The 27,152-nt window shown below is 38.9% G+C and overlaps 2 protein-coding genes across 10 annotated transcripts in view; both read right to left on the bottom strand.

The window, feature by feature from the left end:
• LOC117292227 (protein split ends-like) overlaps positions 1–3,824 on the bottom strand; it is a 40,532-nt gene extending 36,708 nt beyond the window's left edge. The window contains exons 1-2 of one of the 4 annotated variants that reach the window (XM_033774195.1): positions 3,466–3,824; positions 1,352–1,385 (exon numbers count right to left, since the gene is read on the bottom strand). In XM_033774195.1, coding sequence (XP_033630086.1) covers positions 1,352–1,361 — 10 coding nt within the window. In that variant the 5' untranslated portion in view covers positions 1,362–1,385; positions 3,466–3,824. Of the gene's footprint in view, positions 1–1,351; positions 1,386–3,020; positions 3,037–3,165; positions 3,241–3,375; positions 3,396–3,465 lie in introns of those variants that run through there. The other 3 variants (XM_033774197.1, XM_033774196.1, XM_033774198.1) reach the window with 3 other exon arrangements.
• A 1,908-nt stretch (positions 3,825–5,732) lies between these two features.
• On the bottom strand, positions 5,733–26,814 carry LOC117292895 (serine/threonine-protein phosphatase 6 regulatory ankyrin repeat subunit C-like). 6 transcript variants are annotated; one of them, XM_033775070.1, is made up of 8 exons: positions 23,902–24,111; positions 23,492–23,539; positions 15,732–17,054; positions 10,792–10,914; positions 9,160–9,264; positions 8,322–8,505; positions 7,422–7,614; positions 5,733–6,787 (listed from the first exon to the last, which is right to left on the bottom strand). In XM_033775070.1, the coding sequence occupies exons 3-8, from the start codon at positions 16,669–16,671 to the stop codon at positions 6,545–6,547; spliced, it is 1,788 nt and encodes a 595-aa protein (XP_033630961.1). In that variant the 5' UTR covers positions 16,672–17,054; positions 23,492–23,539; positions 23,902–24,111; the 3' UTR covers positions 5,733–6,544. The 6 variants fall into 6 exon arrangements, with proteins under 6 accessions (XP_033630961.1, XP_033630960.1, XP_033630964.1 ...); XM_033775069.1 differs by having other exon boundaries at positions 23,492–23,628; positions 23,902–23,918; XM_033775073.1 differs by lacking the exons at positions 23,492–23,539; positions 23,902–24,111 and adding an exon at positions 26,215–26,814.
• Between the last annotated feature and the right edge of the window lie 338 nt (positions 26,815–27,152).

The following is a 27,152-nucleotide window of genomic DNA, read 5'->3' as shown; positions in this document are numbered from 1 at the left end:
ATAATTATTTTGAGTATTTACCAATATCTTCACTGCCTTTAACAAGTACAAAGGAGTCACATATATTACTTTTTTTGTCCTTCCACATGCCCTTGTTGTAATTGCCTCAATTAAAAAGAAACATTTGTAAAACAGGATACAATGACACAATCATAGCATCATGTTTCATTTCAATCATGGCATCCAAGGGTATAATTTTATTTGCTTGTAATGTCTGTGGCTGAATATAATTGTTTCTTGTCTAAAAAGGATTGAGATTTTCTAGAGAGAAGTATAATAACAATAACTAGAGATACTGATTTTGCTTTTTACTAGCTTGAGAGTAAGCCTGTAACGGTTAAACGTTTTAAAACACAAACAAATCACTGGAAGATGGCCTGGAAGATATCACAATATTATCGTCACGATACGATATAAAAACATTATCGTCAATATTGATGTTGGTTTTGAAATTATTGAAATATCGTGACAGAGATGATATTCTTTTTTCAAAGAAGATATATTCCAGAACACGTTATTTTATAACCGCCTTCAAATTCTTTTGCTAAGGATTTCTAACAACTTCAAAGAATAATCCAATTAGTTTAGGCTGATGCTGTCAAATCGGAAGTTCTCCGACTATCAACCTGTGTACGTCTTCACATCTGATACCATGGTGGTCTCTATTTAGGCTGTAGGTATCGCCGAAGCAGGACGACAATCTTGAAACTTTTATGGGCTAACGGGCTAATTGGCCGATTTCCGATAGGCCGATACATTATCGATCTGAGTGATTATGTCATAAGCCTAATGTTTCATACAGCTGTAAAGCAATGCCATGACATAGTGGTATCCATCACCTAAAACCCACGGAATCCTAACACTTTCTTATTAGGGGACGAATGAACTGCTAGTTGCCATGGTTGCAAAGCTGTATGGGAAACTCCCTTAACCAGAAATTACCACGTTGTCGGGAACTCACCGTCAACACCTCCAATAACACATTTATAATTCACAAAAGAAGTATAGAACTGTAGTATTAGCCATAGAGAATTTTCACAAGTTTTAGGTTCTATTTCGGTTTTAAAAACTGAATGTTTATTCTTAAGAAAAAAATAATCTCTAAGTAGCAAAGCCACCGACGGCCATCTTGCTTTGTCGCAGAGCTTGTACAACATGGTTAACCGAGGGCGCTTTCCTGCGTATTAAATTATTCTTGGCTCAAGACGTCAATGATCGGTGTAGTGTATTATGTACGGTGCTTCGATGCCATGGCTGATGACCAACGGCAGACACACAGTGTTCGTTGAAACAGAAAAGTTGTATAAATGTCCAAATCATAGAAGAAAAAGATTTATTGTTTTTTACTTACTTTTTAGCATAGTTACCGTGCTGGTCTAGTATACCTGAAAAATAAACACAGAACACGTTTACTTTAGTTATTAGGGTCTACATATCATGGCAGAAAATAATTTGTAAGTGGGCAACTGCACTCTTCTGCACTGCAGTTGTACATGTACTTGTCTGAGGAATGAAACAATTTCAGTATGTATTTAAACAATTTGGGATTGCCAAATCCTAATACCCAGCCTACATTAAAAAGGTCCTATTTAATTCCATGACCGCTAAAAAACTGTCAGTTTTTAGACTTTTACATTGTAAGAAAAACCTCAACAGTTTAAAAGCAGTAAAAATCATTTGTGCACTGACAGGGACATTTAAAAAAAATATTTGCCCTTAAATGACCGCGCAACAAACTCAATGAATCTTGGAGGTTTGAGTTTGGGAAAACATGCTAAAAATCCATTTTTGTTTACTATCGGTCATACTTTTTTGCCCCAGCACATCCATGCCACAAAATTCTACAGAAGACTGTAGAGACACACTGTAGAGACACACTGTCGAGACAGTGCACGGGAACTGGACAGTAGACATTAGGGTTCCATGATAAACAACAGCCATGCAACTGCATTCAATGCTATGGTCATGAAGTTTCAATGAACTGTACTTTGTTCAGCCGGTGGGTACCAGTGTATGTACATTGCACATTGAACATGTTGGTTAGTTTTAATTTATCTTAAAATGTAAACAAACATGCAGTGCAGACATGTCTGGATGAATGTGCAGACTAAATTTTATACTCACCTCGGATAACCAATTATGAGTTGTTCCAAATTAATATTTAAACAAATTGCTAACATTTAACTAGGCTAGCTACAGGGGTTCCTTTTTACAAGGAATGCCAATAAAAAGGAACGCCAGCCCCAATGAACTTCTTCGCAAAAATTATTCGATTACAAAAATATTGATTCTTTTTGTATTAAATCGACACCGAAATTACGTACTGAGTTTGATTATGTGAACAACTATAATTTCCCATCTAATCTTGCGTGCAGTATGCGCATGGTGAAGCGTATGAGTCACAGTGACTTACTGTGTACGTGCTTCAAGAACCATTTTACTGTTTTGTGCAAACCATCACTCAGATTTGTAAAATTAGGTTTACAAATGTAATTTCACTGGTCTTTACAAAACTGAATACATTGTCGTGAAGTTTGATTCACAGACTCACCTCTGTAATCAATATCACGTGTAAAATGTTTCAAAAAATAACCAAGTACATTACATAGACTGGGGCTGAATCTTTTGACTATTTTGTGTTCTATAGTTCTTATCAATCCCAACTACATGCAATGTAAGTCTGATTGCATCCCGTACTACATATGGGCTCGCAGCAGGCTTGGGTGGTAACTACCACGGTAGTTTGATGATTCCACTCAACGAAAGATATTCTCGTACTCGTAGTCCTAGCTAGAATAGTACTAGCATAATGTACCACAACTACGTACCCAGTGACCAACATGTAATAAATGTACGTGGTACAAGCAATCTGCAATGCATGACAATCGCAGACTATGTAGCAGTCCTATTCATGACATAATAATTAATATAGGATGGCTATGTGTTTTTGTTTTTTTGCCGTACGTGGCCCATCTCTAAATCATGAATTATTGTTTTGTTTTTTGTTTTTTGCTACCTACAGTTACACAGCACAGTATTTAGTGTTTTTAAACACTTAACTATGATTGTAACACTCAGTTACACGAATGACAGACATGACAGACGGTCTGATGACAAACCACACAATCTACAAACATGGAATAATTTTTTGTAACACAACCAGACATGAACTGCGATACACTGTCAGTGTCACCAGACTAGCCAGTCAAAACCATCTAGGCATAGTCAACTACACTATCGTTTGACCTGTTACTTGTAAGTGTTTGCACTATTCATCCATAAACCGTAACATTTACAAAATATTCACAACTATCTTTTTAACAAAACAACAACGCTTATCATGTTTATTAACAACATGACATATTTTTTACAAACCGTCATGACCATACGCCGAGATCGGTACGACGACTACCGCTGAACATGTAATTTCACGAATAATATACTACAAATAAAAACTAAACTCACGTGAACAGTTGAACACGGCACAGTTTTTTATTACGAGAACACGTTGTCCCGAAGAATTGTCTTTCTCACATTTCAGCTTTCCATCCATATCACGATTCTTTTTCATTCAGTAACTTCGTTCTGGCGATGACACGCTCAATACACTCGGCATCCACTTTTCTTTTTGTTGACCCATGGAAATTCCTTTACTTTTCCGTGATAACTTCCATGATGGCCGCCATACTTATCATGGAAGTCGTCCTACGGAACCCGCGAAATAAAGAGCCTTGTTTATGCTAATCACAGAAATTCCACGCTAAACGTACGTGGCGCATCGATTATTACATTGTCCACAACGTCGGCGTAACGCCGGCTACCAACCGACCACCCAGACTGTATTACAGTTTGACCAATCAGCAACCAGAGTTTCTGATCACGCATCGTGTGCATGCTCTCTGAACCCAGCTTGATTGTTTATCCCGCACACCACAAGTATTAAAAGCTCAGGTTACCGGTCATGCATGATTTCACAACTTCCACCATTACGATCCTTGGTAAAAGATCCCTTTGTCGTCAATATTAGAATGAGTTCGGAATGTGTGGTTATGCATAGACACTACTGTTAATGAGCATCTGAGAGCTCTTTGTTACCATTCCACAGTTGTGTTTCTTATTATTAGATGCATGATAATAGGCCACGTTACTTCATAAAGAGTGACCTTGAATTGACAAAAATGGCCATTGCTTTTTCCGTTTGCACCCAAAATTCTGCGACATAATTGTAAATATTGGTCTTAATTAGTTTTACTGCCGAGCAAATTAGTAGCTGGATCTGCCTGCTGCAGCACCATGCGTTTGTTGCGTGAATGTTTTTTAGGGTGTTGTTGTTTATGTTTTTTTTTTTTTTTTTTTTTTTTGTGTCTTTTTTCTTATAATTTATAATGAATGAGACACAGAACAAAGTCGATCGTGATCCACCTGTTTAAGGCTAAAGGCAATCTCTCCTAACCCGATCCCATTTTTTTTTTTTGGGGGGGGCGGGGATGGTGGCCACTGTTTTAAGGTTAGTTTGTCGTTGTAGTTTCCAATTTCAAAGTACAGCTATTTTGATTTGCTTTTTTTGCACATCACACAAGCTCATAAACATTAATTTTAGAATTAATTGCCTATTCAGGTCAAAATTCCTTTGTGAAAAAGAACGTGTTAAACAGGAACCATCTCCAAGCTATGTGTGCATGCACGGTCCAGTTCGACATGGGATTAAATCGTTGATATTTTTAAAACAATGGCAAAATCCATTTACGCCAAACTGTGCGACTGTACCCCATGTACATAGCCCTTTTTACGTAAAATAATGTCGATGACCATCTATTTGTAGCAATCTCCGCCGTGCGCGCGCAGTGTGTGACCGTGACATGACCCGTGTTGAACGGACGCATTATATACCGCCCTCAACGACGTTTGAAAGCAACATGGTGAACCTCCATCGCTTTCTTTTCTGGCTTTAAAGGGACACTGGGACACGTTATATGTAGGCCCTCTTATTCACGCCTGGCGAAATCGTCAATATTTGCGTTTATAAAAGTTAACCATCAACTGCGCAAAGTAACTTTAGTTCATCACGATAGCGAACAGCATCGCTGATTATTACGGTCACCCAGTTTGCCGCCCTCTTGCGTCAGCTAATAAACAATGATATTATTACCATGGAGCTGTTTTTTTTTACTTACGACACTTGAAGTGGTCGCTCAGGGCATGCTCAGGGTCACTGTTGCTGGGCTTGGTTTGCCTCTGCTTGTTATTAAAAACCAACAAACGTATATATAAACTAATAAGAAACTCAGTCGAAAGCAACGTCCTTGTTTTACGACACTTGAAGTGGTCGCTAAGGGTTACTGTTGCTGGGTTTGGTTTGTCTCTGCTTGTTAAAACCAACAAACGTATACACATGTATGTAAACTATTAAGAAACTCAGTCGAAAGCAATACAAATGACTAGAACATTGGTAACGATAGTGTACTATATGAAGTTGCTCAATTTAATAAAACAAGGCTTCTCGTTCACGTTGATTTCAACCTTGCCATGCTGTCTATTAAATTTATTAATCCTGCTGACGCAACCTGTCGGCTCCAAAAAATGGATAATGATCATCACCGACTTCCTTTTCTTAACGAGTGTCTTCTTTTTTCGCAAACTTCTTCAAAATAGATAAGTTTTAAGGTTAGAATTAAGCTTGCAACTTGGAAGTAGTGCAACTACGTCATGTTTATTCAATTCCCCCCCCCCCCCCCCCCCGCCTTTTACATCTTTGGAATCCAGTCCGTAGACCACTTTGATGTGTATTGGGTTTTTCAGTCCCTACCTTAATCCATAGGTTACTCCCAATTATTTGTTTGTGGCACTCACCGAACTTTCTTCTCGAAATCCGTTCACCAACCTGGTTGGGGCTTTTGTTGTATGAAATAAATAAATATACTTTATACCAAGTTACCGTAATGTGTTGATGTTTACTATTGCTCCTTTCAAAACCGTGTCAACAGTTCAAAACTCAATTAAACACAGGTACAACAATGGAGAGGTCACTGTTCATTTCGAATCTCAGTGAAAGTATCCGTGTCCAAATCGGAGGCTACGACTACGGTTACATTCGGATACGGCCATCTGCGTATAAGGGTCCGACCATGTACTGTCGGTGATTGAACGAGGCACTTAGCCATCAATCTCTCATCTCTTCCAGGGCAAAAAGGTCGCCATCATTAGCACTTCAGAGTTTTATACGGAGGCTAGGCCTAGGTTTATTTTTTGTTTTAAAAGGGTTAGCATATATCGTCGTGTGTCCATGCACAAGTTACACGAGAAACCCACGCCAACCTGATATGTTTAATTTAAATCCCTAAATATTGCTTGTCAATCGTGAACCGAAGTGTCAGGAGATTCTGTCCCCTGTGATTCGGTCCCCTACACGGCGAAACGCATTTATGCCTAAATTACTTCTTCTGATAGCACCCTCTTTTGATCTTCCTCCTCGATCTAGCCAATGCTAATTTCCCAACGGGGACAGAATCTCCGGTGTGCAGAGTTCCTTGGGAAACTGGCACAATCACATCGTCACAGTAAAGTCTTCCTCAATATTCGCCTGACGTCTTAGTTTCTTAAATAAAGTATTAATAATCCGCCTGTGGAGAGATATTTCCGGAACGGCCGGTGCGATGGCCATCAGGCCGACTTGGGATACCAGAGCAGAGACGCGATACCCGGCAGTGGCCCCGCCGTCTGTTGCCAGTGGCTCCCGTCTCCCAGGACCTGCCTCGGTGTCTGTCAGAGATTTTTCCTCGAGATACACCTGTGGATATCATAAGAAATAGACCTTTAGCATGATGCTGCTGCCATTGGTAATGTGGTCTGTGTATCCCATGGATGCCAATATCCTCGGGCTAAAATGAACGAGACTCTTTCTCCTTCCAGCCTCGGTTTGGTTACATTGGTTTGAACGGGAGCAAATCTATATGGTCACACTATGAAGGTTTACGGGCCTGAAATAAACCCAAACGAATTCAATTCAAACGAAACCCAAACGAATGTTACAACTACTATTAGAGTTTCATTATAGACCAAGCCAAAACGCAGAGGGAGAAAATGTACAAGGTTTAACCAAACTTTTCTGCATTTTTATTTTCTTGTGCTGGCCTTTGACTTTACACGATTACATTTTTAACAGTCGACTCCCGTTATTACAAGGTCGCTGGTACTTGCCAAACAACCTCTTAGAAATAGGAATGTTGTAATGTTAATGAGAGCCGAAATTAACACAAAACAGAAATGCTATGCAGGCACTAATAAACGTACTTTTTATAAGCATAACCTAAGCCATGACCCAAGCCGTGTAATTCAAGGCCTGCTAATTACACAGCCCCACTTGGCTTCAATTTAGGCCAAAAATGAGTTCCTTTACGAGCAGGAACGAATCCCATACTCACCGACGAGATGTGCTTCCTTCTGGAACTCCTCCTATTGGAATTCCTTCTGTTGAGCTTATTCAACCCACCGGGACTTGATATAGATCTGGTCAGCTTGGCAAGAAGAGCTCCCTCACCGTCAGGATGCCTCTGCTGGAGGCATGAGTCGAGGAAACGTATGCAGGCACTGTGGCCCCTTCTTTCTGCTAGATTACTGGAGCAGAAAAAAGGAATGAACTGTTAGCATAGCAGTATTTGTTACCACGTGAGGGCGTTAGTTAACAAAACCAAGCCGTATCCAAAATGCATCACACAACCCTTCTCACTCATACATCCATCCTGAGCAACAGGACGAAGAACAGCCCATCCCAGCGGTCTTGGATTTTGTGCTGAGCAAAGCAGCGCAAAAGATAACCTGAAGCGTCTAACGTCACACTTCGAGGGTCATAAATTACGCCAGATATTATTATTATGCTGTTGAGCCCACGTCAATAATCACCTATGACCTCGCATCATGGTTCTGGAGATTCGCAGTTAATTCAAACGTACATAGTGTATACACTTTATTAAGCCAATACCTGCCCTTATCAGAAAAGGATAGGCTGGTCGTATGGACAGGGAACAAGGGGTCGATTTTCACAAAATAGTTAGGACTATAGTCCTAACCATGTCCTAACTTCGGACCAGTCCTATTAGAAACTTAAGGCTAGTCCTAAGGAAACTCATCCTAATTCGAGATAAGACAAGTCATAACTCTTATGACTTATTTTTTGTTTTCTATGCTGTTGGAGCCGCTGGATCAATAGATGTAATTAGCACAAATAAAAACTGTCAATAGAAAACCACAAAACAATTTATCTCAAGAACAATAATTTCTTCTTAATTTCTTCGCCATCATCATCACTCTCTGTGGAAACTAACCTAGGAGTTCGTCCAAGAAAATCTTTGACGTCCAGATGCACCCTGGAAAACTTTGAGAACGTTCTGAGTGCCGTGATGTGGCCCTCTTCGGCGGCGTAGTGTACAGGCGTGCGACCAAAGACGTCCAACTCATCGGCAAATGAAAGCTCTCGATTCAACGCCCACTGTAGAATAGGACAACGGCCTGTGGGTGGGGAAAAACGAGATTGGGATCGAAAACAAATTAATATCCCACAAGCAAACTAAGGATACATCCCAGGGGTCGTGTAAACGCTCACCAGAATTAATGGGAATACCAAAACAAAAAAGCAAAACAAAATACAACATAATAGCCTATAATTGCCACATAACATGCTATATGTTTTGCAGGTATTGCATGACGAGGTATAAAATGTATATTCTTTGGTATATTCGGCTCTCTCCCAAAGGCTTTACAAATTTGTATTTGAAGCCACGAGGAAATAACGTTAACATTTCCAATGTTTTGCAATCTTAAAACTTAACGTAACTTAGTCTCTATAAAATTTTGTGGAGACTAAATGACATTAAATATTAAGATTACAAAATATTCTACTTTTAGAAAATGAATGTTAATTGTCCATATAGATTCTAACCACTTTATTGTAATGTAAGATCATTTACCAATTCAAGACTAAGAAAACCTGCATAAGCTTTCGTAGAACTGTTAAGATGCAATGATGAACAGTAAACATGTCACACCGTTTCAAGTTACACTTCAAGAATTTTAAAGAACACCGTACATTTCCCAAGGTATCAGTGACACTAGAATTTCCCCGACGGCATCAATCCATTATGTATACTCAGCCCACACTCGTACCTTTCCCTGCTGCAAGATGCATTGCTGTGGCACCATCTTTCTTTCGGGTCTCGCTCAGGGAACATCTAGCCCGTCGGATCAGCCAGTGAGTGCAATTCAAATGCCCTGTCCGGAGAGACAAACACAAAAACAAAACACCACTCTCAATATATATCCATGGAGATAGAGTAGGCCTGTTGTTCCTTGACAAGTTAAAGAGGTGTTTTCGTCAAATTCAAAGCCTCGAAGGTGAATAAACTATTTTGAAAAGTTTAGGTTGTTGACAATCTTATTAGCTTCTCTTTTTTACTTCTGTAATACCTATCTTCGAATTTCACGCTAAAAATCTTGAGAATATTCTGTAACTTTTTTGGATTTTGTTTGATTCTTGTTATAACTCTAATGCGCAGGTAGGAGTAGGTCCCTGAAGTAAAGATGTCCAACAAAAACATTGTAACGGTTGATATGATAAAATATTTTAAACTTAAATGTAGTGTTTTCCCCCAAGAATGTTCAAGAAACCTTCAACGTTCAAGTATTGCAATTATCTTGCCTTGAAACGAGCGAACAACGAGTTGTCAACACAAGATTTCAACACTATAATTTCCCCAAGATTTATTTCCATATCAAGATTTATTTGTTAAAATAACAATGTAATACCCATAGACGCTCTATCCCACATAATCCAAGTAGACAATAGTATGCCTATTGCACTTGACATTTTGCCCCAGTGTGGCGGTTTCAGTCTTCCGCCGTGTTCACTTTTCCGGGTGACGTAGTCGGACATATGAGCACGTTGTTCGAACGGTTTTAGCTTTCCGGCGTGTTCAGTTTTCCGGGAGACCTGTCAGATACCACCGCGAGTACCCTGGCGAGTACTGTAGTTCTCTCAGCAGTGACCCCAAATTGTTTATAATTATTACGATTCTTTTCTGTGTAGTCACATAATCTCTTGCCCCATCTTTACATGTATTCATGGGTACAACTTAAGGCAGGTCACACTCTGCTTGCATAAAAAACAACTCATACGATCCACGCGTTTGCCGCTAGTTGTACTCGACTCGTGGACGCCGCCATGACAGCTACCGGAGGGTAACGGATGACTCAATACGGCACTAAAAATGGACTACTTTCGCTTGCTGTGCGCAGGCATCGCATGACGTAATGCTACCGTATTTGGTCCTTCGGAAAACTGAACACAGCGGAAAGTTGAAACTGCCACACCGGTTTGACCTAGCAAGCACCAACGCGAAGGTTGACAGTTAATATGTCACACCCAGTGTCATGGCTCTTCATACTATAGTTAAGGAGCGAACAATTGGCGCTTAAATTTTTTTAAGATTTTAACATTCCCCAGCTCTTAGTTAACTTAAAATGGTATGGTATGACCGTTTGCTTTGTGGGAAAAGGTACTCTCTCTGACCATGCACTCTACAAACTCTGGGTCAGAAATGATATGAATTCCAAGTACCTTGGGGCTTGACTCATTATGGATCAGTATGACTTGAATATTTGTCAAATTGACACAGAATGGTTAAAATCCCATTATCAACCAGTTTCCGGGTCAGGCTGACCCTAAAATGGGACCCGGTATTCGAGTAGAGTTTTTAGAATGTGCTACGGCCGAGTTGACGTGGCCGAGTTGTAGTTTACCTGCTAGTGCAGCATAATGTACAGGGGTCATGCCGTCATGGTCAGCACGTTGAGGGTCGACTTGGGCCTGATCAATAAGCTCTTCAAGACAGCCAACACTACCTGCCTGAGCGGCCAACGAAACTGTGAAAATACATAATGAACAAAAGATAACAAGACAATTAAAATATATCGCTAAGTCGACATGATGAAACTAAAGAGGTCGACTTGTCCTGATAACTGATCTCGCGAGTCTTTTCACAAGGATATCGGGTTTTTGAGATACTAATCCGTAATGTACCATTTCTCAGATTCAAATTTGAATCATTCTCACTAAAATATTGAATGAAAAGGCTTCCGCTGAAGCCTTTTTTATGCATCTGAAAGCACACAAAAGTTTTGCAAAATTATGTTTTCCTTTCATTGTTTTCTTCAATGACCAATTATTATTGAGCCCAAATTTCCAGTTTTTTTTATTTCATGAAATGTTGGGATTATTAAATACACCAAAAATACTGGTCTTTGAGAACTACCCAAATTATACCATGCCTTTTATACACGGGCAGCGACTTTTTTGTCGATCAGATCACAATGCTCATGTATAAACAAATTAGGACAGTAATCTCATAGATTCTGTCACGACGTATTTGCCCAATTCATAATCAAAGGTACGAAGGTCGAGGGTAATCCATCATTGATACATAAAGTTTAAAGAGATTGTGTCCTGTCCAAACCTTAATTCAGAATTTGAATACATTCATCCTCATAGCGACACGGGATTATTTTGCCGTATTGATGGTTTTAATAAAGATGTTAAGTTAACATTGGCGATATATTATTTGGTTCTACCCTTACACCACATACTCAGTATTTTCCCGATTTCTTTGGAAAAATAATGACACGCATAGTACTAGGGTGGGATTCGAGCCCACGACCTTTGCAAACCTAGAGCACATGTCTTACCAACCAGAGATGCTTATATAACATTGATTAATATATCACATAACATTAAATCTTCGAAGTGATGCTTTTATTCGAAACGCCGCACAAAAAACAAAACAAACAACCAAAACCAAAACTAAAACCCAAAACCGTTAACAATAACTACCTGTCTGTAGTTATTTAAAATAATAATACAGATGAGATATAATTGGTTTATTTCTGACTTTCAATGATGTTCAATTAAAATGGCATTGAATCACATTTTAGCAGCCGAAATATTTGTTCTAGAAACCGGTGAAAAGTTAATTTCAAAAGGCTCAGGTTATTATTAGTTCTTGCTGAAAATCCGGAGCAGTTGTTAACGCAGCAAGAATAACCCGTAATTAGAATACATAATCTGATAACGTATCTGAATGAACGTTTCTCATATTCAAATTTGAAGGGATGAAAAAAAATATTTTACCTCAACCACATTACTATAGCGAAGTGAATTATTTGCTAAAAGTGCTTTGTACAATTGAAAGCTGCTGTGAAAGTAAGTTTGTGTTGTCATTAATTTTAAGAGTGATTACCAAACACACACTCCCTTTAAATACAATGGACCCTATTGTTAATTGTCAAAGACCAGTCTTCTCACTGTGGGTGTATCTCAACATATGCATAAAATAACAAAATTGCGCATTTTTTTACCATAAATAAATGTGAGGAGATATTCCACCATGGCAATCTCGAAATCAAATTCGTATAAAATTACTTCTTTCTCGAAAACTACGTTACTTCAGGAGGGAGCCGTTTCTCACAACGTTTTATACTATCAACCTCTCCCCATTACTCGTTACCAAGTAAGGTTTGATGCCAATAATTATTTTGAGTAACTACCAATGGTGTCCACTGCCTTTAAAGGATCACATAATAAATAATTGATTAAATTTTATATCAGGCAAACGGGTCAGAACATCAGATTGCGGAATTTGGTACAAAACCAAGTATAAAGCTTGGAATGATAAACACTCTATATTATTTTATCTGTACTGACAGGGAGCCAGGAAAAGTAAACATTTGCATTTATGAATGACAGGTAGCTAAATAATAGGCATAACTTTAAAGCCACTGTATACTATTGGTAATTACTCGAAATAATTGCGAGCATAACAAAAACTTATTTGGTAACGAGCAATGGAGAGCTGTTGATGGGATTAAACATTGTGAAAAACGGTACCCTCAAGTAATATAGTCTTTTTAGAAAGGAATAATTTCTCACTCTAATAATAAGACTTCAGCTGAAGCCTTTTATTATGCATCTGAAAGCACACAGAGTAATTAAACAAGGGTGTTTTTTTTTTAATTTCTTCCAAAATTGAAGCCAAAAATATTGTACACCAAAATTGTTCACAGGTTTGTTATTTGTGCATCTGTTAGGATATACCAAGTGAGAAAACTGGTCTTTGACAACCAAACGTGTCCAGTGCCTTTTAACAATATCATACAGGAAACGTGAGTCTCTATGTGGGAATTCCCAAAATACGCAACTCCTGGTTATTTTGAAAAAAAGCCAATGTTTTTTCCTCCGGGATGTTTGAGAGTTTCCTGTATACTTCCTCGCTGGCGTGTAAGGATTTCGTTTCCATAAATAGACATGGGCTTAAGTAGGGAACGGCACTATGTGTATTAGGAAAATTGTCAATCAAAAGGTCGAGTTGGTTAATCGAAAGGTCGAGTTGGTTAATCGAAAGGTCGTATTGGTTAACCCTATATAATTTAACACCAGGCTTCTTTTACAACTGTTTAATGGGAACTTGCGAGAGTAGCTTTTATTTTGTTGATTGTTTGAACAAAGTAGACCCAGCTTCAGTTCGAATTTGGTGAACGTTTTATCTAATTAACCAGGAAGGACAGACTGGTCGCTTTGGCGAACAATTTCCCTGTTCTGTTTGTTTTGGCATCTTACAGTTACAAGTGGCAGCCAAGATTAAAAACGCACTCTGTAATGTTTATGTTATTTATTTGACGATTCAAACATCAAGTCTTGAAGCGTTTTGACGTTGTGTTTTATGCTACGCCGACCTGCCCCAACACCACCACAGCCTGTCGGCAAGACAGGCTTACATCTTGTCACTGAACACCATTGCATAATTTATGTCTTACTCTTGAAATGGCAGAGCTCAACAAAACCATGTTCAAGATTTTTCTCATCCACTCACAGACCTTACTCATATAAAAATTGGCGAGCTTTTGCGCATTTTGTTACCATAAATAAATGTGAGGAGATATTCCACCATGGCAATTAGCATACCTACTTAATTTAACCACATGTCCTTTGATTAAAACACAACTCTGCACAGTTAATGTTATTTATTTGTCTAGTTTATTTCAAACATTGCAAGCCTCGAAGCATCTTCCTCCGTGTGATCTTGTTTTTTGCTATAGGATATGCCGACCTGCCTCCACCGCGATAGACTGTATAGGCTCCGGTCGCACCGACCGCGTGTTGTTTGTCAATTTCGAAAATTAAAAGCACGTAGACAATGTTGGGTCAAAGTTATTTGCACTAAGGACCCTGGGTACATTACTTTAAATACCAATTAGTGAGAGAAATAATGAGTCAAGCAAACATCTGCCCGAAGACGTATTTATTAAAACATCTTGAAAATGTTTTAGCGATTGAGTGTTGAAGGCAGGATACTTTTAGAAACTGTCGAAGACCACCGTCCTCACTAAAGTGTGCCCAACATATAACTAAGATAACAAACCTGTGTAAGTTTTTGCTCATTTTTGGTCATCGAAGTTGCAAGAGATCATGATGAATGGAAAACACCCTTATTAGAATTGTGTGCTTTCAGATGCCCAATGAAGCCTTTCTAAGATTCAAATTTGTTGTAATACCCTTTAAATTTCTATATGACATTTATTGTATAATTAGTAGGGCCTGGTGTTGAGGGCAAGGCCATGTCCCCAAAGGGCATGCTGCCAGACAGTACAAATACCTGAACGGGCACCGAGGCCAAGCCATGCAGTGTAATGACCGCCGTGTAAGTCCTCGCCTGAAAATAAAAGGATTTAAGCTTGATCCAGCAATGACGTTCATGCTCACGTATCCCAGATAATATTACCACAGGCATAGTCTCTACCTTCACAAACTGAAGCCGTGTAGATAATTATGGAGCGCTAAATCACAACCACATGTGCAAGAATTGACGGTTATTGCAGCAGATATTATGCATGTTTGGATGCATTGCACGATTTGAGAGTCGTTTTTTTTATACAGTAGGCCTGATACTTCACGGAGACAACGAAGACGATTGACTATGCCTTGGTGCCCTTAAAATGTTCCAGATTTCCCCAGTGTGCCCTTTACCGTGGAGGAATGCCTTGGTGTCCTTAATTGCCCTTTCAACAACGAAGCAATACAGGCCTGATGTATTACAGCTAAATGGTTTTACAGAACCATTAGCCGACTTTCTTGGATTCTAGTCAATTTGGCCTTTTTCGGGGTCAGGCTGGCCCATTTCAGGATTAGGCTGAACAGAAAACTGGTTCAGTTTAACGGGTCTTTTGACACAGACTCCAGGTTACACTGACCCGAAATGGGTCAACTCCCCTTGGACCCTGAAATGGTCCATTATGATCGGGGGCTTCTAGAGAGAACTTCTCAAATATTTGACAACATATAAGTTTCACCTGATGCATTTTAAAAGCGTTTTACACCTCGGGCGGTTATACACATAAATATAAACCGGACTCGGTGCTCTAGTTGGTAAGACACTGCTCTAGAATTGCAAAGGTTGTGGGTTTGAATCCCACCTGAGTACATCGGGAAAGTACTGAGTATTGTGCTAACACACACCAGTAAGTGTAAGCCCAGCACTCTGAGCAAAATACACTGTGATGCCCAGCTCAGATTTGCCCCAGGATGCACTTCAGCAATGATGGCCCCATATCTCATCATGAGTCATTTTGTTGAAACTAAGGGTACAACCAACATTTAAATAACTGATAAACTAAAAACCTCATAGGTATACCTGGCGTTCTACCGGTTTGGTTTAGCACCTCAGCATCCTCAACCTTCAGTAGTCTCCTCAAACACCTCACAGCACCTCCTGCCGCAGCATGATGAAGAGGCGTCCCCAGTGTCTGCGTGTCCTTCCAATATGCCTCCTCCATCGGCGTACAGGCTAATACAAGCTCCAGGCACCCAAGGCGATCATGGTAAGCAGCGAGATGCACTGGCATCCTGCCCCGAGCATCTGTTGCTCGCAATACCTCATTGAGGCAACCACAATCTTTAAGAAACCTGAGAAATAAATGCACCACACCTTCATGTCCCCTCTCCACCGCCTCCAGAAGAGGGAATCCCTGATTTGAGGTGACCTCCCGGAAGAAGTTAAGGTGTTCCTTGAGGTCACTGACCTTGTCGAAGTTATTGATGATGCACTGTAAACATGGTGCGTGGCCGTTCCGAACAGCGTTCATCAATGCTGAGTCGACGTCCACATCCACGCATTCTATACACGCACCGGTCACGAAGCTTGTGTTGTCAACATGTACTTGTTTTGTTTCATCACCCATCCCAGAGTCATTATCTAATGAGCACTTTCCGTAACTCTGGTCGTACTCTGTATTCCACATTTCATCAGGGTTCGGTTTAACCTCTCTACTGCACTCTACATCATTGTTTTTAACCAAAACATCTCCGGGTTTCACTGATGCGCCATCATTACTTATCACTGTAACTGTTTCCTTCTCTTCCATTTGTCCGGTGACTTCATCTTGATCATCCAGAAACACATCCAACTCATTGAGGATATTAAACACCCCAGCAACATCAGAGGATCTCCAGTTATGATTAAAAGTAGTGGGGAGTCCACCTTTTGCTATGTTGTTGGTCTCCATGTTGCTTCCAGCCCACAGGCGAAGCCGCATGGTCATGGAGTGCAGATCAGACACTGATAATGATCCCATAAACTGAATGTAGTTGGATCTGCCGGTAATACAAGCCAGGCAGGGACCCCTATAACACGGTCATAGCTCTCTGCAGTAGCTGTGATAACTTTACCAGATACGCAAGTCAGCCGGCTGTTGTCATAAGTCGAATAATAATATGCATCATATGGAGTTAGCATAGACAACGTCACAGCAGCTCGTGCAGTGACCATAATAACAAACCACAAATCATTCTACCATACGTTGACTCGTAGACTCCACAGGTTCCTAAAAATGATTTATGCAAGTCGGAAACCGGAATGCATTTGTGGAGAGTTGATTGTTTTTGTTTCCCCTTTTTCGCCTCTTTCACGCGATGCTGTGGGCAGGAGGAGGCGGGGCACAGTCGTGCACTGGAACATCTGTGAAATATAATAAAGAGATTGTAACTTTTTGTATTTGCTGGAGCGTAAACAGCTTTAGTCATTAATGATTTTACTCAACTGGAAAATTGAGTACAAACTATTTGTACATGCTTAGGTGATTTTTAACATTGACTTGTAACACACCGGTAAACCACTGGAGCAAGTAAATGAACCATTGTTGCATTTTTTAAAATGAAAAAGAAACTTATACAACAAAACGATTCAACAGTCAATAACAACCAATAAATTAAACAGCGTTGTCTAAGTCCCTAACACCACAAACAAACAGCTAAAAAACGGACAAGCAGGCTGGTGGTTGGGGGGGGGGGGTGGTAGGGGGGGGGGGGACACACACACCTATCACAGCAAACTCACATTTTGCACGTGATACAATTTTACAGTCTTCATTACTAAACATACCCTTGCTCAATTAACGATTAATACATTCACTTTGCTGTTGGCCCTATAGGCTGTGGGAACATAGGTCTCGCTCAGTGTGAGCAGACTTCGGAATTGAGGAGACGACTCAGTGGAAAAGAACTGTCTTGCTTTTCCGACTAAAGAACAGTGTTTTTGTAAAATGGTCCCCGAGTTTCGGCAGTAGAATATAAAAAGCAAGACATAGCACAGAAAAGTAGATATGAACATGGTATTGGAGCAAACCGAATACACTTTGATCACCATGCAACGTCTCCGAAACTACATTAACTGACATTGACATAATTATCAATAAATTTTAAAAGTCGATTGAACTTTTATAAATAACGAAATAACAACGGAAGAAAATGGAGAAAAACAGGAAGCAATAAGGAAATTCAGCAAAGGGGAGATTTGAAGGTGAAAAAACAATTGACCAAGGATAATCGGAAACACAAGGCAGCAATACGCAGTATATTATACGCATTATTTCTCCAGACACAAAAACCCAAATGAAATCACCCCATCACATCACGTTACCAAACGGGGCCCAATATGGAGCTGCGCAGGAAAAGATGCTTGAAATATTGTGCTTATAAAAAATAAGCAAGATACCAGTCATATTAGTATTATACATAATATACTTTGGCTAGTATTCGTATTTGGGTATGCATCATTTTGTTGTGCTTAGCTGCTTTTTGTACTGCACATGAAGCTCTATGAAATCGAGCCCAGCTGGAGTTTCCTGCCTGACTGTTGACAGATCTCTAGATCCCATGCTACATACAGTTAGGACCAGTTCCAATATGGAACGATTCCAAAGTTGGGATGGTGTTCTGTTGAACTTTACACCTAGCACCAAGCAACGTACAATTCATTTGGTACTTTTGAAAACGGTGCAATCCCATTTAAAGCCACTGGACACTATTGGTTTTTGAGAAAGAGCTAATTTCCCACTCAATATAATCAAAATAAAAGACTTCAGGCCTGAAGCCTTTTTTATGCATCTGAAAGCACAACACTTTGTTCAACAAGGGTGTTAATTTCCACAGGTTTGTGATTTTATGCTTTGGATTCACCAAGTGAGAATACTGGTCTTTGACATTTCCAAACGTGCCCAGTGCCTTTAATAATAATGTTACACGCAGCGGCTTTAACGAAGTAGAGGACACGCCGTGAGATTTGGAGTTCCCGGTGGCAATTAAATTATCATTTTCACGTTCTCCAATTCAACAGTCCGTGACTGTGTACCTACTCCATGCAAGACGACCATGCCGCTCCGATTACCTTAAGGCCCCCGCAGTGATGTGGGAAATACAGCACACGACTTCATCATATGTATTAATTCAATAACCCAGTTCTCTCCCGGAGCGGGCATTAGGACATAACTAATGTCCTACTATTCATCACTAATGCCCCGCATATTGGTCCATACTTCTGATAACAAATTTGCTTCCAATGATAATACACTAAACCCTCGTGATCAAATGATTATTTCTTCGAAACGTAGTTTTTAAATCTGAGTTTCTTATGATGGCTTTAAAGGGACATCGAACACTTCTTTTTATTTACGAAAATATTACATAAATACTTGCGATTAGGGGGCCAAGTCTTGCATACGTAAATGTTTGTGATTTGGGGCCATTTTCACATAGTGAGCGGGCATTATACATAACCAAAGCCCCGCTAATGCCCGCACTGGGTCCACACCTCTGATAACAGACTTCCAATGATACACACATTTTTTGCTAATAAGCTGAGATCTTATGTTGCTGTTAATAGTAAGGGACATCGAACATTATATTTTATTTACGTAAATATTTACAAACATGAGCATGACAATCTTAAAGTCACCTGGAAATAGTATTTTTTTTCTTTCAAACATAAGAGTATGCTTACGAACAATAAAACAATTTTTTTAGTAATTGTTTGTCACGATTTATAGGTTTAAAAAATATATAAAGTTGTTTGGGGGGCTGACTCCGCCTACCCCTTTTGTGACGTCAATCGAGGCAGACTTTGCCTGCAATGCGTATAGTAAACACACGTGCAAAGTACATGTACGTCCAAGTCGTGAGTTGGTACGTTTCAAAAAGTGTTTTTTCTGCATTTAGCAGCAATACACCTGGTCGGAATTGCCGGGAAAAAACAAAAACAACTTTTTTTGAAACGTACAAACTCACGACTTGGTCCGTACATGTACTTTGCAATTGTGTTTACTCTACGCATTACAGGCAAAGTCTGCCTCGATTGACGTCACGAACAGCGCCCTCTCGGGTCGGGGTCTACTCTTAAATTTGTAAATAACATAAGAACTGATTTTTTAAAACCTTAGTTAACTGTTTATTCACATTCCACTCATCAAAACACATATATAAGTGGCAAAAGCTTTATTTTGAAAAAATACCACTTCCAGGTGACTTTAAATCTCACATAAACATTACCTAAAATATTCGCCACACAACCAAAATCGTGAATTCGACGTAAATATTTATACGTGATTATTTTAAATCGCCAATATTTACGTAAATATTTATGTTAATGTTCATTGTTACTTCAGGAGAATAATCGTCTCAGTTAATGAAACCACGTCCACACAATTAGAAAACCTAAGTATACGTATTCTTTTCTATCGCTAGCTGGAATTGTGGGGAAATGGTTAACCTTGAAAAATACAATTCAGTCCATAAATCTGTGTACTTAGTCCAGTCATTTTAATTATCTTTTAAATTATATTCTATCCTTAACAAGAATCAGATTTGTGTGTCTTTCTCGTATAAACATGTATTTCCAATTCCCAAATGACTGCTCTAAAGAACAATAATATCTTAATTAATTTTTTTTCTATTCACACCCATAACAGACACCCCCCCCCCCCATTACAGCCAACCAAGCACAACAACGAAAGGCCTGTAACACTAACAGAAACGTCCATTTCCGTTTTTTTTCTCGTACAAATCATAATAAAAGAAAAGAAAAAATCCACAACATTATTGCTCGAACCAACCATGGAGGAATTCTACCTCCATGAACCAACCCAGTAAATCTTACATATCTTTTGCCTGCATGTAAAAGGCTACATTTATATTTAGCCTATAATCTAATACTGCACGCCGTATTGTGTTCGTAAACAAAAACCTCTCAAGGTCCCAATATGATAATGCATGTGGTTTCCGACTGGTGTTTTTGTTGCTGCATGGTGCAATAAAAAACACTTAACGAACTATTACGAACTTGTGCATTAAATGCAGTGCACACCTTTGGTAATATTGTCAAAGACCAGTCTTCTCACTTGGTGTATCCGAACAAATGCATACAAAACAAACCTGTGAAATTTTGGACTCAATTGGTCATCGAATTTGCAAGAGAATAATGAAAAAAACAGCCCTTTTTGCATTACTTTCTCAGATGCATATAAAATTAAAAGGCTTCAGCTGAAGTATTTTTTTAGTGAAAAATAACCTCTTTCTCAAAAACTATGTTGCTTCACAGTGAGCTGTTTCCCACAATGTTCTTTAATGTCAACAGCTCTCCATTGCTCGTATTTACCAAGTAAGCTTTTATGCTAAAAATAGTTTGAGTAATTACCAATAGTGTCCAGTGCCTTTAATACCGCATTCGCAGAGCTGTAGGGCATTGGTGTCACAAATGGCACCTCGACTCAGCAGAAATTTCCACACTATCATACAACTGAATATTGAGCAATAGCACAGTGTGGCCATTTTGTATTTTTTTCTATTCAAAGTCACTGTGATCAAAGTGAGGCACTGAGGGAATAGAGAACCATTTAATAAGGATTGTATTTATCAAATTATTAAACACTATGGAAACTGACTGGGTATATTTTGTGAAACCCATATTAAGGTTTTGGTTTTGTGATACTAACACACAGTTTGATAACACCGAAGTGGTATTTTTTTACTTTATCCATTTCGGTTGAGTGGAAACCTAAACACATTATGTATATCAAAGTAGCTGGTAGCTCCACTTTAGCAATTGGTATTTTAGCAGGCACTTTAAGCTTATTCCCACATGAAAATAAGGATTTGTGGACAATTTATTCACACATACAGGCAAATACGTTCCAAGGACATTGGTAGGTTAATCATCAGAGGTGTTCAACCCATGCCCAAAACGCATACAAAATTTTGTTTAATAGAGGATTGGTGTAGCTGACAAAGTAGCAGGCAGTGTTCATGTTTTGTGTAATCAACCATATACATGATGTTAAAAAAAACTGTGAACATTTTGGCTTAATTCGTCGTGTGAGTCATGAATAAAAATAATAAAAAAAATTAAAAAAACATGCATCATTTTCAGCAATTAGTTGATGATTCAACTGAAATCAGCTGTTGCGTTTTTTAAAGGTTTTCAGATAGGCCTTACAGTTTTCTCGAATATGACTTAATTTCTCACGGAAATGTTTCACAGAAAATGAATAAAATGAACTTTACAATCAGTAATCTTTCAAAAATATATTTAGCTTTTTCTCATTACCAACCCTGTATAAATATCTTTAAAAGCACTCTAGCCCTATAAGTGACTCAAAATAATTGTTAGCATTAACAACAACTTGGTAACGAGCAATTTAAAGAGCTGTTGATAGTATAAAGCATAGCGAAAAATTGCTCCTTCTGAAGTAACGTTTTTTGTTGCTGAAAGGGGTAGGAAACTTTTCTCACTAATCAAAGACTGATGAAGGCCTGAACAATAATAAAGGCATCTAACTAAAAGCACGCACTTGTTCATCAAGGGTGTTTTGTCTTTCATCATTCTCTCGCAAGTTCGATGACCAATTGAGCAAAACTTTTCACAGATTTGTTATTATATGCATATGTTGAAATACACCAAGTGAGAAGTCCAGTTCCTATAACCAGAGGCACAGATAAATCCTTACATTGTCTATACCTTTAAAATGAGTTACGGCACACTAGTCCACATCAACATTACCTACAGCACTGAGTGAATATCACCGTGAACAATGGTACTTACAGATTAAAATTTCAGATTTTATTTCCAACCCACTTCCCCCGTTGCAGTCCAATGATTATTCTACTAATCCTAATCCCTTCATATCGGATTTCACCTCACGGCTCTTTTCATATTGCATTAATTCTGATCCAACAATACCTTTGAACGCCCTACGGATTTTTAAACTGAAACCACCCGGACAGTCTCGCATGAGGCGACACTATCTGACGGGAATATCGATTCATTGACATTAAAGGCACTGGAAACCTTTGGTTTAATATTGTCAAAGATATACTCACTTGTATCTCAACATATGCATAAAATAACAAGCATGTGTGAAAATGTGAACTCATTTGGTCGTCGAAGTTGTGAGAGAGTAATGTAAGAATATGTAACAAAAACATTTGAATTGAATTCTAGACCTCTCCTCAGCTAAGGTCTCGAATTCAAGCATCTCAAAGCAAACAACTTGTGCGACAATGGCGTTAATTTGAGATGCTTGAATTCGAGACCTTAGCTGAGAGGTCTTGAATTCAATTCAAATGTTTTTTTGTGTGTGAGAAATTACTTCTTTCTCAGAACTACGTTACTTCAGAGGGAGCCGTTTCTCACAATGTTTTATACTAACAGCTCTCCATTGCTTATTACCATATAAGTTTTTATGCTAACAAAATACAAATGTGATTGATTGATACACTGACCCTGAAATGGGTCAAGACCCACGTACGTGACCCATGTTAGTGTCAATTCTTACTCTGAGTTTTAAGACTATGAGTGGGCCTATGTTAATGGTCAAAAATAAAATGATCTGAAATCACTCCAAAATAAAAGTTTAACCCCTTGCAGTGTTTGTAACAAAAAATTCTGGCTAAAACAAAAACCTTTTATGCAATGTTGTCACCAATTATTATAACAACACATTCTCAGTGTGGGTCAGAAGTTAGTCTATGGTTCAACAAGATAGTGCAACATAATTTATAAGAACATACAAAATCAGAAAACATGCAAATCCATTCATGAATAAACAATTTGACATAATCACATACCAATGTTGCGTAAGATGTTGTCCATGGTATTGAAGTTCATGCAGTTTTCTATATAGCAAATGTAATGATGCAAATGACATGAAACAACAGACGAGTTAACCCACCACTCAAAAAGCACACTGCAGAGTTCACTGGAGCTTGTTTATGGAATGCCAGAAAGAAGTACAGATAAATGCACGTGCATATTCCCAGCTATAACTTGACAGCCTCCACACGAAACACAATCTTACTCATGTTACCAAGTTCTAACGCCACAAGGCATTGAAAATATTTGCAGCTCTTTTGTGACCGTGTGACCATTCGTACAGTCCACCAGCAGTCTAAATGACAGATGTATCGTATAGTAGAGTGGTGAACTACGAATGGTATGGCAAGAATGAATGGTTATAATACATTTGGTAAATATTTACCTTCCGTACAGTCCACTTCAGCACACATTGTTTAGAGACAGTAAATCCATATTATTTTTGAGAGAGATTGGATAACATTGTTGCTTCTTCCATGATAACACTGTAAGCTTTGTGGTTTATCAGGTTACAGCAAGTGCTGTATTGCTGATTGCTGCAATATTGATGTATTGTAGCTGTACATGTACATGAAGAATGTACAGGTACCGGCATCTACCGGTGAGGTATTACGCAATCGAAATGACTTTACCGGCGATCTGTTGCTAGGAATTAAAGGCGGGTTTATAGACAAGGATGATCTTACTGTACACAATGTACTTATGATGGGCTCGCTTTAAATACAACTGTTAGTATCTGTCAACATGGAGGTACCTCCATGCTGTCAAAGGCCATTATTCCCACTTGGAACTCAATGAATTTGAATTGAATTGAATTGAGTTGAACAATTTGGTTTTCGAAGTTACAAGAATGAAAGAAAGAACGCACTATAGGCCTATGTCTCAATAGTCTAAAGTGTCGTTTCTAGCAATTTTTTCTAGGCCCTATATGGTACCAACAGCTCTATAGTTTTAATTATGGTCATTAATCTTGTGGTGTAATTGCGGCCACAGCACAGTTAATTCTAGATATAAGGTTAGTTATAACCGGATTATAGTTTTAATTATTCACAGGGATACGACGAAAAGCCACAAAGGTCACTTTTGGGGTAAAATACTGTGAACAGCTGCCCTAAAAGTAGCTTGACTCAATTTTGACATACTTGATCGTGCGGTGTGCTGTCAAAATGTGACAATACGTCTAGATTTATACAAAGGTGAGCTTTTCAACTTTATCATCAATCAACCAAAAATCATGACACTAGATTTTTTTCTCGTCAATATCACTTTGGAATTCTGAACAAAAAAGGGCCTTAGCAATGTGTGATGACAAATTAGGCCAACGTGGAAGAATGAAATATTATTGGACAGAGATCAAAAGGTGTTGGTTTACGCATTCCTTCATTCATTTTGGTTCAGGGAATTTGCCTTTTGAAATATTTATATGCAGCGGATGACATGGCATGCCTTCTAAATCCTCTTTGGTTCTGGTACCGCAAAAGAGATGTGTCTATTGTGTTACTCAAAGAAAATGCTGCATGTAGAACAGACTGGTACAAGTCAAGGACAGCAACACGGCCGCGCGTGCAACACCACGACAAGTTCACAGATGTGCAACATTTTTAAAGGAGAAGTGTACTTTGGTTTTGTTGAACAGTTCGAAAGTTTATTCCTACATATATTAATGGATGTAGGCCCACACAATAAAACTGTCATCTGCAAACTTCACTTTCATTTCAAAAGGTTGCGTTTTGGTCACGTTTTTGAGACGTCGCCGAAAATTCGAAACGAATATGCCCAATATGCCAGAAGAAAAGCAAAACAATCCTTACACAAAGAATAGACAATCTGAGAAACGTACACCGTTGTTTTGGGTATAAAAGTGTTTTTCAATTAAAATAACCCGCAGTACTTAATTAAATGCATTGTGCTATCCACAGCTGATGTGCTTCTTACCACTAAGAGTCACGCGTATACTCATCCTGAAGACGATCAAAGGATATCGATCGAAACGTAGAATAGTTCACCACCGGTTCTTCTCAGAAACAACTACTCACGGAGAAACTAGTTCACATGGTGCTACCGCCGAACGAACGTAAACAGGACCTTTAAAAATGATTGCCGTCGAGTTTTGAGTATCACACCGTGAAATGTTACATGTGATTGCCGTAGCAAGGCTGCACGGTTCACTTAGAGCCATGCTTCGAGATGGCTAATGAAGAACCCATATTACAATCATGGGATTTGTAGTCATGGTCTCGATGTAATATTACACTTGATGACGGAGTGCATTTCCAATAATAAAAAAGGCATGGACAACTTCGGGTTGAAAGAGTCAATTCTATTAAAGGCAAATATGTTTTGGAACTAGTTTGAATGTTTCAATCATTCAATATAGTTTGTAACCCATACACTTGTTATTTAAAAAGGTGGTCGCGTTTTTGAGATATCGTCAGAAATCGGGATGCGAGTCTTATACACTCAGGAAGAATAACCCATTAAATACTAATGCTTCTTCTAATATTCAAGTTGTTTTTATGGCAATTCATTGTCAAAACAACAACCAAACTTAAACGTGAAGTCTTAAAATAATAAATAAAAATGCAAATTATCCCCACAACATCTTGGTGGTGTATCAGGAGTGAGGGGGGGGGGGGGGGGTGAGTGAAGATGGTGGCAAGATGGTTGCCTGCCAATACGTATTATATATGGTACTTACAATATTTACTTGCTTGTCATCAACATAATGAAGTGGGTCCTCCTACCCTAAACAACTGCATGTCACTTGCCTTGTCACTCTCACATTCATATATTTACTGAGGAACTTGTCTCGGTGATGAACTGTAGTCTAAAGAAACGGGATACCATTTTATTTACGGTACGTCATGGCAATATTGTACCCTTCGGAGAAACGCGTTTCCCAGCTATAGCTGTCTCGTCTGGCTCTGCCTTTCAAATAATCAGTAGGGAAAACACGTGGTTTAGCCTCACTCAGAATACCAATATTATTTTTCCTCACACCAGACCGACAGAAATGTTGATGAAAGGCTGCCACGACGTCGACCATGAACCGTGTAAATCGATCCGTCATTGATAACAATAATTTGTACTCTAACACAATAATGCGTGCGTTGGGCATTCCTTTCCATATAATAATGACCGTCGAATATTTGACACGATTAGAATCTAGCCTTGACTGGTTAAAATGACAGCGATGTTGGTGTAACCCGGTGGAGTATTTTCGTCTGTTGTTAGAAGACAATATAAATAAAGTTTCCAGGTATTTTGTAATGCTGTTTAATAAATTCCACCCGAAATAATATTATTCAACACCAATCTTCTGCTCTATAATGATGAGCAGAAAGTGCCACTAGAGGGCGCGAGACTAATATATCTTTAAAAGGGCGGGGGGGGGGGTTGAGAAAACCCAAACCAAAAGGAAGCAGACATCAAAATATCAAAAAGCACACCAAGGACTGAACGTGCTTATACTCCACACTTATATAGAGAATGTTGCTTTACATATTATTCAACTCTCGAACAATTAAAGTCGGCCAAAAATGGTCGCCATGACAAGGCTAGGTTTTTTTACGGTGACTATTTTAATGCGTTCTGCTCCGGCCTTAAAGAAATTCTGTGAAAATGGAACCATGCAAC

The sequence above is a fragment of the Asterias rubens genome, chromosome 7 (genome assembly GCF_902459465.1).
Source record: "Asterias rubens chromosome 7, eAstRub1.3, whole genome shotgun sequence".
NCBI classification, from domain to species: domain Eukaryota; kingdom Metazoa; phylum Echinodermata; class Asteroidea; order Forcipulatida; family Asteriidae; genus Asterias; species Asterias rubens.
This window is presented reverse-complemented; position numbering and strand designations above follow the sequence as displayed.